Below are 13585 nucleotides of genomic sequence, written 5' to 3' on the forward strand. Positions count from 1 at the left end.
GAAAAATAAGACGGTGGGGGGGGAGAAAAGGCGCGACAAACCGGAGCGAAGCCATACTACACACGTGGAAGAGTCGAGCGCTGTGCCGCTGTGCCAATGTTAGCATTCCAGCTGAGGGCCGTTTTTTTTTTTTTTTTTTTTTTCTTCTTCTTCTTTTTTTTGCTACTTGTGTTTCAGGGAGCGCGCGGGACCTCGTTGCAAGGAGGAAGGAGAATTGTGAAGGAGTGGTAGAACGAAGCCGTTAAGAACGGAAAGGGGGGGGAGATGCCTCTGGTCCACTTCGCGCGAGGGATGGCGGGCGTGTCAAAAACGCGAAGCGAAAGGATTCGTTTTACAACCGACAGCGTGCTCAGTCTTTAAGTCCCTCACCGGACCCTTCACGTACGTGTATGCCCCTTACGGGCCCCCATGGCTCGGGGGACATGTGGTGTGATACCATATACTGCTGATTTCGGTGTCCCTGGTTCGATTCCCGACGGCTGCGGCCGCATATCAAAAGGGGGCGTCTACTTAGACGTAAGTGAACGTTATAAGCCTCCATTCGACATACGTTACGTCCGTAGTCATGGACAGTACGACGTCTAGCGTAGCAGTTGCACCGTAGCGTTACATCCCGTCAATTAGACAAGCCAATCAGTCCCCACCAATCCTCCTCGGTGCTTTCGTTGCTTTATATAGAATAGGCACGATATGACCACCTGCCTTTCTCAAAATGGCGTTTTTTTTTAACTTTTTGTTAGTTAGTTTGTTTGTTTGTTCAGAACGATAGGAGTTTTCCGACCATTTTCGATGGTGCGTGGTAAGAAAGAGAGGATAAGATCGACTTGCTTGCTATGCCCAGCCTACCCGCGACATCGTCCATGTTGGCCGCTGTAATTAAACGATACCAGTCTTCGTACACATAAGACGCACCGAGACGGTGCGTCCACGCCGGAGGGACATATGTTACAATGCTGAAAGCAAGGTTGAAGAAGATGTAGATGTAGATCTTTGCGATATACGAAGAGCACGAGCTTCGGGCTGAAGACGACGACGTTAGGGACTTGCCGCTCTGAATCGTCACCATCATCATCATTAGCCTGCTCTGCCTGTCTTTTGTACATAAACTGTAAAAGATTTTCATGTTTCTTTAATCCCTGTGCCACAATATACCAAAGGTGTCGCGTAATAGGCACAGTTGCGAGGTAGTCTATATATAGAGTATTCGTAAACTCACTATGGCCTCCTAATCACTATGGTGCGCACTAGTATGCCCCTATAGCAACAACAACTCGTATAAGTACATTTCCGGTAATACACGTAGTGCAGATCCAGTTCCACTTGAAATACACGGACGAGTTTGCGTCCGAAATTCTTGCGATGAGCGTGTCCTTAGCTGTGAACGCGAATTAGTAAAAGAGGGGACAAAACAGCCTCGAAACATTTACTTACACTCCATTTGTGATACTTATATGCGCACACTGCATGAGACAACAGACATATCTCCTTGAAGCTCATATAGGCTGTTTTTCAAGTTACGTGGACATAGTAGCTCATACATTGTGTCTATAGGTTATCTATAAACAACTTGTTGAAAGTCCGAAAACCACAGATAGGCGAAAATTAACAAACTCGTTAACGCTTTTCTGTATGTGGCAGTAAGTATATAGTTCTACTACATATTGATGAACTTCATTACATAGGTACATAATAGAGAGATACAGATGGAAAGGTACGTAGGAAGGTAAACTCAGTGAGTTTCTGGTTTGCTATCCTCCACGGAGGTGGAGAGGAAAGGATTTAGAATAATGGAGGAAGATAGCGAGAAATAAAAATGCAGAAGAAGTAGGAAGGTGTTTCCATTAAGTGTTTCCATTAGGTGTTTACATTAAGTTGAACACTGCAGGCACATAAGATAGAAACCCAGTATACCTACAGCCCGCATTGCATCTTTATGTACCGTATAAATAACTAAATAACGTAGGTACATCGCAACCATTTTTTGGAAAGAAACAAAGAGAACAGGAAAGAACGCTGGAAGAACGCTGATGAACGCCGGAATTTCTTCAATAAACTCAGTCGAAAGTCAGCGTTCTTTCCTGTCTCTTTGTTTCCTTCCAAAAAGTGTTGCGCTGTACCTACGTTATTTCGTATAGAACCAACTCGCCCAAATGAAGCTGTTGTTGTACCGTATAAGTTTCATTTCTAAGGAGTGCGTTCCTTCAACTTCGTTTTGTATCCGTTTACCATATGTTTCTTCCCTCTTTCTTTTTTTTTCTTTTTTCCTTGAGCTGTCTGTCACTATAGTATATATAATGTAGCGCGCGGCGCTTCCTATAGCGGTGCTGTAGGGAGCCTACATGCAAGCGCTGTTTTAAAACAGCGCTTGCATGTAGGCTCCCTACGGTGCTGAAAACAATGTTTTTTTTCTGAACGCACGTGCACATACTCTGGAGTTGCTGTATACGGTTCGCGCATCGCGGCATCACCTCGACGCTGCGGTCTTTCACAGCGCTCTGCGGTCTTTCGCAGTGCCGGGGAGCTTATTCATCATTCGCTGGCGGTAGCACTTTGCGGGGAGGGGGCGAGCTAGGAGACCCGGGCGGCGTCTTGGCTGCGGCCGAGCGCGCGGAAGCGTTTGCCGCGGAGACGGCATCCAGACAAGAGGACTCGATTTATCAGCCCCGAGTCGCTCCCGTGACGGTAGCCTGCAGCTCGTTAGTGTAGCCGGGGGCGCGTGCTGCATCTTTGTGCAGAGAAAGCGCGAGGAAGCCGTGCGCTTCCTCGCGCACGGCTCCTGCGCACACACTCCTGCGCGCACGATGGGCTTGAGGCTATGTAGTATATTATTTATTATACCTATACTGGCCAGCTGACGCTTAGCAGGCAAGGCAGTTTCTCGCATGCAAACGAAAACACATAGCAGGAGTATGCGCCCACAAGTGGCGTTGCATAATAAAACATGTAATAAGTGTTCATCTCCGACTGGCTATATAGGATAGCACCACTGTCGAAAATCGTTTTCGTGGACAATCGAAAAGTCGTGGACAATCATTGCCTCAGTGACATTGCCCTGCGTTTTATGACTGCGCGTCAGCAAGCGTTCGTGTGTGCATGTGTCTTCCACGCGTGTACTTCTACGTTCGCCCTGTAGTGTGTGTGCTTCTTTTAGCATCGAGTCGATGCTCTTCCGAGGAGGGAGAATAATGCCACACCTTGCAACATGTGGGACATAATTAGGAAGCCGAAGACGCGCGCTAGTCCACGCGCCATGCGCCGGCACCTGCTTTGACGGGCGCCAGCGAAGAGGCAGACGAAGTTACTCTCCGATACACGCGCGGGTGCCTGAGCTTTGCGTTTGTTCAGCTGGCGGTTAGAGACTCGACGCTCAACGCCTCAACGCTTCAGGTCGTCTGTTCTCCTAGAACGTGACAATATAGCAGAAGCTCGTTGCACTGACCATTCACTAAGAGGGTGGACGGTGGCAAAGAGAATGGTTTGTGGCTCGATGCGCGAAAGCGCGCTTCATGCCATCTTTCTGGGGCTCCCCTATCACATGCTTGCCCTCGCACCCGCATGTACACGGCGCACGGGTCGCTCATTCTGCGCACTTTCCGTGTTTAATTGTTACGTCCGCGTTTAATTGGTGTCACAATAAACATTCTCGTGTAAATTTTATTTATATTTTATTATAAGTATTTGCAATGAAGCTTTTACGAAATAGCAAAGGAAGAAAAAAGAGGCTACGTTGTTGCAAATATTGCGTGAACCGTGCGATCCCCCTTCATCTTCGCAATGAATCGTCGGCGCACGTGTTATGAAAAAAATATATATATATTAGCAGAAACATCTCATTTTGTTTATTTGGCTCTCGGATGGCGTATACGGGCGCAAGCGAAGTATATGACGTCACGACTTGCGTTCCAGGACTCGTACAGAGCGAGCGTTTCGTTACCGGATAAATTTGGCGGGCCGTTCCAGAGTGTGAAATTTGAGGTCGTTAGGTGACCTGTGCGTGTTTAAACATGAAGAATGAGTATTTGCACATGCGCTCACCTTTCTCGGTCTTCGTGTAGGCTCCACCGTGACCGACACCGTGCAGGAGCTGTTGGATGGACTGCCGTGGGTGAACCTTGGGCATCTTGACCGGAGGGAGGTGGTGGTGACCCAGCATCTCAGCCACGCCAGGAGGGACGCTCCTGCGTACGAAACGAGCTTATTATATCAGTACTGGAGAGAGAGAGAGAGAGAGAGAGAGAGAAATTGATAAATGAAAGACAGGGAGGTTAACCAGGACTGAGCCCGGTTTGCTACCCTACACTGGGGGAACGGGAAAGGGGAGGGAAAGATTATACAAGTGCTGGAGAGGAAGATATGACTATGCCTGCGCGGGAGGCTGTACCGCCTGGATCATGTTCCTCCCTGTTGACAGTGAATTAACATTATAATAGGAAACTTGTTACAGAGTCAGAACAGGTGTGCACATTGCATACCATCATTCAAGCTGAATCCACCGTCATAATGTTCACTCTGTTGTCTATCCACCTTGTACTTATTCCACAAATAGCTTTTCCCATGGAGTATATGAAATATCTGTTTCCCTGCATTGATTGTCTTTTGTGCTCTAAGTTATGCGGCAATAATATTTTCGATATGGTAATCAATAGAAGACTGATTTAAGGCGACTGGAAAACTGACTGCACAGCGTGAAAAAATGAAGGAAAGAAAGAAAAGAAAAAGAAATCAAGACTAACAGGTGGAAGGGACGACACGCAGCGTTGTGTTTATAGATTTAACGTTCATAAGAACTCGCTGGCCTGTTGCGCTCTCTCTACCACCATTTGGATGGAAATATATGCGTTCTTTTACGAACTTCTTAAACGATGCTTCGCGTATCTCGACCCTCCAAAATTTCGTTGGCTCGTCAGATGAAATACTCGGATTCAAAAGCAACGAGAGGAACGCGCAACCACGCAAGACAAAGTGTTTAGTCCTTAATTCATCTATCTCCAACAGATAACATCTTATATATCGTAGCTGTTTCTCAGAAACATTGGCGCACCCTTGCACTATAGAACGCGGTTTTATAGGAACGTTCCGTTATAAAAGCGGGATATGCTCTTTGAACCTAGCAAGATTTACACTCGATGCCTCAACGGACGCCGCAACCGCCTCCATAAAGACGGGGACAGCCGTTCTTTTTCTTCTTCCCTCATAAAATTTCAGGACGATATACGGGTCGTATATTTTAGGAGCGGAAGCCAACAGCCGCGACTCCCGACTTCGCACGAGATATCACTTTTCGTGGAGCAGCTGATCAAGGAGCGGGCTAAACGTCGCACACCGAAGGGCTTCTGCTTCTGAACGCTGCAGGATACGCGAGGCGGTACATATGCCACCAATAAAGAAAGGGGGGTGGGGGTGAACACTCGACGGCGATAGCACACTTGTGATGTCGCCGAACAGTTCCTCCTATATCTCGCGAGAACCTCTCGAGCGCGGGAGTTGATATAGCCGTCTTTTAACGACCGCTTTAAGAGCGCTTCGCCCGCATAAAAGCTCGAAGACGTATAAAAGACTAAGGCATGGTCCCATAACCCTCAAAGATGCCGTCTTCGTGGATAGATCGCGACTGTTTGGCATAGCAAAACGCCGCAGCTGTCATTTATATAGTAAGCCCGAAAATAAGTTCTATATGTGAAGTGTTGCTGCGGAAATGCAAGGCACGCGTCTATGTATATAGCACACGAAGGAGGACGAAGGCAAGCGCTTGATTTGCACGATTCAATTCCTAGTGGCTAGCTATACTATCGAACACTAGCTATAATGTGGCTGCGTTAATGGAGCTTATACGACGGCCGCTAAGCCTGGGGACCATGCGTACCAGAAGAAGTGGCCCAAGCCTAATCGAGATTTAACGCCATCAACGTCGCACCCTCACCCATTGCGTTTCCCGCCACCTCTCACCATCACCTCAACACCTATAGTAGCACCGGGCCGAATAAAATTAGGGCTGTTCTCTTTCTGGTTGAGTCGAGTCGATTCGCTTGCTGAAGCCCAAGTTTGTTTTGTTACCTTTCTCTAGAGCTTCCATTTGAGGTTACACCAGCTCCCGGTTCCGTCATGGGCGGAGCCACCAACTTGATTGGGGTGCCTTCGGCTCCCCCAATATTTTTCCTCGGGACCTTTCAATAAAGTTCTTGTCAACTGTCAACACCGATTGGAGTCAGGAACCCCAATCGATTTGTGGATTGGAGGGAGCCACAAAGGAGGAGTTCTCGTCGAGTGGTTCCGCTCTCTTTTGCCCCGAGTTATATTGGTGCAAATCAGCCGTGAGAATGTTTTATAACCCCGTCTATGCTCAGCTTGCCTGTGTCAATACGAAGGGGTTTATCCAGAATGTAGATTTGCTTTTTTTTTATGGGGGGGGGGGGGGGGGGGGGGGGGTGTGTAAACGTCGGGGGTGTGGATACGAAGTTATTTCTTATCTTTTTTTGAGTGAAAGGCGGGGGGGGGGGGGGGTAAGGGGATCGTCCGGAATAAGAAATCCCTGTCTATATGAAAGGTTCACTTAAAATCAAACATCACACTACGACGTCAACGGACTGTGTGAAAAACCGGCTTGAATCAAATCTGTTTTCGGAGAAGGAGACGCTATCCTCATTTTCGATGGATCCGTATACAAACTCGCCCAAATGTCAAGTTTGCGGTATATTAAGTTAACGGATCCGTTCAGCGGAAGTCCACAAAGTGTAGAAACGTTCATGAACGGAAAAACTGTCGCACATTCGACTGCAGCAACGAAGTTACAAAGGAAACCCAATACGGGCTTCTCAGAAAAGAAGCTTCGCGGTTTAATAAAAATCTTTCCTGTTCCAGGGATCGAATATTTGACCGACGCCCTTGCAGCCGATCGCTCTGGCCTCTGGGCTAGCTAACCAAGAGGATATAGCAGATCGCAGAGAGAGGCCGCATCGATCAATAACTCGTATATCACTGGGGCACTGAATATGCTAAATCAGTTCTGCGGAAGCGAGCAAGGTGGACGAAAGTTCGCGAAAAGGAGAAATTGTCATCCAGGCACTTTGTGCTACAGTCAGGTGCATAACAATTTTCCCTTTCGTTAAGCCGCTCAGTGCATTAAACTGGCTGCGCTTGAAGTAATGTGCGTTTGTCGCTGTTGGCTACTGCTCTGATAACTGTACATAAAACGATGCCAACATTACAAGTAAAACTAAAAATAAAGAATGCAGAGACATCAATTAAAAAAATCAGAATGAGTGTTCCTAGGTAAGTTCAAATGAAGTACATCATGAGTGCCCGCATTTCGAACACGACAAACAGCGAACATGGAACCACAAGAAAACGCGAAAACAAGAATATCTTCATCTCTATGAGAAAGGGAGTATACATCCCCATACACAATTTCTCAAAGCTTTATTTCTAAGCACTCAGATCAGAAGGTGTGAAGGGAAGAAAAGTATAACGACTTGCGAAAACGCCTTCGTTCTTATTTCACGCGAAGATAATTGCGCCCATGGTACTCACCAGTCTTCTGCGTCACAGTCTCTGAATCCTTTGGCGAAAGGATTGCTGGCAATCTTCAGCTGCGTTATCTGAAATAAGAAAAAATAAAAATAGAAAAAAAATAATAAAAAAATAAAAAGTGAAATAAATGCTCAACTTCGCTAGAAGCGAGCAAACATGAGAGAAAGCAGCCAAGGGCACAATTATAATTGCAGCCAGACACATGGTTGTAACTATGACAACCGAAACGATATCCTGTAGATTCTGGGTGCAGAGTGACACTAACAAAGCGTTCAGGCTAATCTGCAACTGCCCGAGTGTTTGAATGCAGGCTTGTGCCGGCTTGTGTTTGTACCGCGCACGACCAACACGCACTGAAAAGCTCAAAGCAGTGAGCCCTTCCAAAGTCTCTTGAGAAACTGAGAGTACCGAGATTCTACCCGCATCGATGGCTTTGTGGACATGGCAATCAGCTGCCGAACGCGTGTTCGTGGGTTTGATTCTCTACTGCTGTGATCATGAGAGGGCGATGTGCGTTTTCTTATTCCGCCTCGTGAGCGTCGGCTAGGTGGAATCGATTAAATAAATATTGGTACGAGGATCGATACCTTGCACCTCCACAAAGATGTTACGGGGGATCTACAGAAAAGGGAGTTTATTTACGCTGTATGTACAAGGAGGCTAAAAGTGGGGCAGCAACAACAGAGATGGCTTCGTCCACCTCTTGTCCGCTCTACACTTCAGAATCTTCTTCTATATCCGCAGGACAAGTGACTTATAACACTGATTAACGGAGAAATGCGTAACCTATAGTTGAAGACCACCTATAAAATAAGTAATTGGTGTGAAAGGGATGTCCATGGCGCGCTTGGCAGGTACGTTCCTGTGTCGCACCAGCCATCGAGACTGCTTCAAGGTCTTTCTTTCGATTACCAGCAGCCGCACTTCAGAATCGATCATATGTGGGTATCTTCTCAAGAACAAGAAGACAAGAGGCGGTTGTTCACTTTAAGTCAGAAAGCAACGCCTTTGATTCAGAAGCAACGTCTAGCCGTGTCCGTAGCGCGAAGTATTCGCGGGTTACCAAGGTTCTGAGCTCCGCGCCTGTTGTTTCTCGACACACGGGGCTGTTACAGTGTGCATGCAGCAACTGACATCATCAATTAGCTTCATGCCCCCAGCTATAGGAGGCACGAATATAGGCGGTCTGGTATATTCACGCCATCGCGTGAGCTTTACCATCACGCGACCCACTATACTGATTAGCTTCTAAGCTTATCGAACCCCCACCACCCTCCGCACCTTGGAAACATTTATCTGGCGACTCTTCGAAACGAGAACTCCTCTCAGCGCGCTTAAGCTTATCTGATAAAGAAGAAGAAAAGAAAAAAAAAATCTACTGGTGCGGTCGTCGGCAAAGTAAACGCAGCGGCGGTGGATAGAAACGGCCAGAGAAGCAAACAAACAAACAAACAGAACCCAGCGACAAGTAGAGCGAAAGCAGATTGTCAACGTCCGTGTTCGCCAGCGCAAGAGAAACCGTGTCGCGCTCAGGCGGCCGATCGCCGCTCCTCCTCGGCCTGTCGTCGAGCTTACTACAAACCCACGACGCGGGCCGCGCGCACGCGCGCGGCGGAGCACAATCGAGGCGTTGGCAGATTCGAGCCACGCGCTCGTACGAGTGGCGACAAAAGTGAGAAGAAATTTTCTTTTTCTCTTTCGCTCGCCCTCGAAGAAACGAAGCCCCCACGCGCGAGAAGGCGACGAAACGAAACCGGGCCACCCGTGGTGGTTCGGCATGGGGTCACGCGGCATCACGCACTCCTCGAGCCAGTTCGGGGGGCCAGACGTGTTGCTCTTGCAGTTGGTAAACTGGGTGGTGATACTAACCACCACCGCCGCCGCCGCCGCCCACTATAAACTACCAACGCTGCCACCACGCTAGGGACGAAACATTCCTGCAGGCGTCGCGGCTTCCCACTCGCGTGCTTTCGAGCACACGTCATCGCCTGGCTGCCGTACAGGCTTGTGCTGGCGATGTCCCCGTCGCAAGAGAGGGTGTGAGAAAGGTTTTTGTGAGCAACAAGTGATTTACCGCCTGCCTGGCGGCACTCGTCTTGGGAAAGTTCGCTTCTTTCTTCTTCTATTTTTTTATTTATCAGTGTTATACTACAGCCTTCGTGCTTTCTTACTTTTTGGTCGTTCCCCTATTTTCCGTCGTTTCGCGAGCGTTCAGAGCAAACTTTCTTCTTCTCGTTGCTTCGCCTTCTTCGTCGTCCGCATCGGCGGCGACGCCCTTCTTTTTTGAGACTCTCGCGTCGCGCTTACTGGCAATGCGGTGCACAACGAGCGATATACAAAAAAAAAAAAAAGAAAAAAGAAAAAAGTGTCCGCCATGACAGAAAGAAAGAAAGCACGACCACAAGTTGGCCGCCACCGTGCGCTAGCTTTGCGCCGCGGGCCCTTACAAATTACTCGCCCTCTGGACCCCGAGCGAGGGTCGTCGCGCGCCAGTCTCTCAGAAGAAAAGAAGAAGAAGAGGAAAAGGTATCCGCAGCTCTCGAGTATCGTCCCGTCAGCGCTGAATTACGGCGCTCCGGGAGGTCATAAATGCAACTTGCGACCCGTGGCGCGCACTCCGGCTCACTCGCGAGCGCTGACGAACGCCGAGGAAGCCACGGCTCGCCGGTATATAATGGCGCGCGCACTACGCAAACGCTCGCGCGCGCACACAGACACCGGCTTATTGCCTGTCTGTCTGTCTGTCTGTTTGTTTGTTAGTTTTTTTGTTTGTTCTTCTTCGTCCCTCGCGGAGGAAGCAGAGACGCGAGGAATGCAGCCGCTTGGCTTCCGCGCCGGAGAAGGAGAAGGAGGCGTTTAAGGAGTCATTATTCTCTCGCCTCGGGAGAAGAAAAGGAGCGCGCGGACCGTCCCGGTTTGTCTTTTGCTCCCGTTTCAGCGTGGTCCGTGAACGGGCGCCACTACAGGGCGTCGTGCAGGCGGACGGCGGTTTCTGAAACTTGACCCAAAGCTCGAAATGGCGAGACGTGTAACTGGCGAAAAATACCAGCGTTAGAACAGCCTTCCGTTGGTATCTCAAAGAAAGAAAAATTTGCCGTGGTTGAACGCGGTTAAACCAAGATTGTCGAGCGATAGCGCGGTTTTGCTTGCTTTGGGAGAGGACACAGACGCTGCTCGGCGCTGTCAGCGACTATACCGCATCTATAGAATTGCACCGCAAGACAACACACAGAGAATTCTCGGCGCGGCATCAGCAGCGAGCGAATTGACCTTCATGCTGCGTCTCTCTTCAACGCGAACAAAGCGTCGAAAACACAGCACATACGAAGCTACCAGCACTCAGCTCACTTTGTACACATCGCAGATCGCTTTGAAGATGAGGCCCGCGCCACTAGCGCACTTTGTCCACATCGCAGATCGCTTTTAAGATATGGGCGCCCACGCGGCGTACGCAGCAGCCGCCGGTAGTGGCATGCTAATGTCCCAGTTTGACCTTGGCTGAGCTTGAATGTCAGATTTACGGAACCAGGCATTTTCTGGGTTTGTACCTGAAGTAGTAGAGCTATCGCTCTAACATTGAGTACCTTGAGAAAAAGCATGCGCGATACGCATGCTCGGTAAATGTGCGCATGCTCCGAGATGTATCTGCAGGTTGCATGGGTTTGGCATTAAAGCTTCAGTTGGAAGTCGGCGCTCGTTCTGTGGTTTTTCTTTTCTCTGTGCTTGGTCTGTCGCGCTGTCATATGTACCAATGTAAATGTTACGTTCGGTATGGTTTCTTCCTCATGTATACGCCACGTATCAAGTAAATGTCCGTCGTATATAGTTCAGTGTTTACAGTATCTGTCTATAAACTCCTTCTGTCCCGCGCAACTTGCTGCACCGCGGGAACGTTTTTCGCCAGTCTATAGCAACCAACTATAGAGCCAGTCTATAGCAGCACTGTAATGTGACTCGGAGCTTACTGTCGCGAGGAAGAAGCAAGACCGACGTCACTGCTTACGTATACAACCCGTCGTGGCTAAGCTTCTGAGAGTTCCCGCGCCACCGTCTCAGAAGAGGCATGTAGTACAATCGGCCACAAAAGTTCACCCGACATGGGATTTGCGAAAGAAAGTCCTGCGAAACCTGGGCCTGTATCTATAGCCTCGAGTTCGGAATTTTAATCTGCTATTTTAGATGGTCTATTCGGCAGACACAGATGTTCTTTAAATTAGGACACGCCTTAACAGAGTATAAATTCGCAATTACCGTTGAGGGTGGCGACTTGGGCTTGGACGCAAAAACACAGGGCACAGTGAGACAATAGCGACGCATGCGCCAATCTGCCGCATAGGTGACCTCGATATCGTGCAAAGCTACAGAATCACCATTGACGCAGCTATCTAAAGAAAAAAGAAGAAAAAAAAACACGAAAATTTTGGAGGTTTACGTGCCAAAAGCACCAATTGATTACGAGGCACGCCAATATAGTGCGGGGGACTCCGGAATAATTCGGATCACCTGGGGTTCTTTAACCTGCACATAAATCTCAGTACACGACCACGTTTTCGCATTTCACCCCCAATCCTAAATGTGGGCGCCGCGGCCGGGGTCTATATACCGCGACCTCGAGCTTAGCAGCGCAACGCCATTAACCATTAAGCTATATCCGTGCATGGCGCGTACAGGTCCTGCCTTGTGTATTAAACATGCACGCTACCCAAATCTCCCATGCCCGTTTCTGACTGTACTTGGCACCAATGTGTCACTTCTGGAAGGCCGGACAGCACCAGGGCTTGGAAGAGAGAACAGCAAAATGGCTGCTTTTGCGTCCCCTCTTATGAGGTGTTTTACCTTTTTGCGCTGTGATTGTTCTACGTATCTACAAAAAAAAAAAAGAAAGAAAGAAAGAAAGAAAGAAAGAAAGAAAGAAAGAAAGAAAGAAACAGCTTGCCGTGGAATCAATGTTTCGCACAAACAGTCGTGGACGACTGTACGTATTGACTTTCAGTTGAGTGCCACACAGGAACGCCGCCGTCGTCGGTCAGTTTCTGCACCACGCAGAAGGACGAAGGGCGTTGTGAAGAACGGAACGGTTCACCCCGGGGTGTGTTTGTTGGCGTACTCAAGTGGTGTCATGTTACTTACGGCTTCGCGCGCGCGTGGTGGTGCATGCGAGGGGTAGAAGGGGGGAGGGGGTGTAGTACTGAAGGGGCGTGACCCGGCGGAACACATGTGGACACTAGCCTAAGGGTGTGCCTACCCGTCCGGCGTGGAAGAAACATTGCCCTGTTTGTTGGACTGACCGGCTGTCAGAATAGCGTGCTCCACACTCTGACGTATTACGGTGACGTTGTTTTCTCGTTTCTTCTTTTTTTTTTCTATGCAAGCAGAAGGATGGCTTTCCTGACTGTGACGACGGATACATTGCCCGAGCCAATCCTAAGCAAAACGCAGCGCAAAGTGTAGAAACGTGTGAAAGCACTGGTCTCCGCGTCCCTGTTATTTATTGCTTGTTCTGTCTGCTTTCAACTTAAATTTGCGTTGTCTTCGCGTTCTCCTTTTTTTTTTTTTCTTTTTTTTTATGCGCTGCGGTACGCGAGGAGTCGGTTTTTGCGAGGTTGCTCACCGCCGGAGCAGGAATGCTAGGCTAACACGTGGCCTAGGACAAAACACGGATCTTTCGAGCATAAAGTGGCGAAGTAATAATGCGCCTCGTTTCAATTCGAACAAATCTTGAAAACAGCGAAGAGGTGTGTTTCTTGCACAAGGACTTCGTACAGTTTGTTCAAGCCGTTCCATCCGTGTCTGCACGTCGCCTCTTCCCTACTTCCTTCTTTCCGTCGCGCTCCAAAATATTGAATGCTTGATTGCTTAATTAGGAAAGACTAACTGTTGGGATACTTGGTCTTGTATAACTGATGAGAGGAATTAGCACAAGAAATAATATAGAAAGAAAGAAAAGACGCACGCACAGGAAGAGGGGGCGAGCACAACAGCCTGTAAAAGAATCGAGTGCTGGGCGAGTTGGTATCATCATCATCATCAATCATCATCATCATCAGCCTATATTTAT

The 13585-nt window shown here is 48.5% G+C and overlaps 1 protein-coding gene across 1 annotated transcript in view; it reads right to left on the reverse strand.

Annotated features, from left to right (window-relative positions):
• The window catches only part of LOC119445908 (T-box transcription factor TBX1), a 93445-nt gene that overhangs the window by 17110 nt on the left and 62750 nt on the right, over nt 1-13585 (reverse strand). The window contains exons 6-7 of the mRNA XM_037710207.2: nt 7528-7595; nt 4036-4178 (exon numbers count right to left, since the gene is read on the reverse strand). Coding sequence (XP_037566135.1) covers nt 4036-4178; nt 7528-7595 — 211 coding nt within the window. The remainder of the gene's footprint in view (nt 1-4035; nt 4179-7527; nt 7596-13585) is intronic.

This window comes from Dermacentor silvarum, chromosome 3 (genome assembly GCF_013339745.2).
Source record: "Dermacentor silvarum isolate Dsil-2018 chromosome 3, BIME_Dsil_1.4, whole genome shotgun sequence".
Taxonomy (NCBI): domain Eukaryota; kingdom Metazoa; phylum Arthropoda; class Arachnida; order Ixodida; family Ixodidae; genus Dermacentor; species Dermacentor silvarum.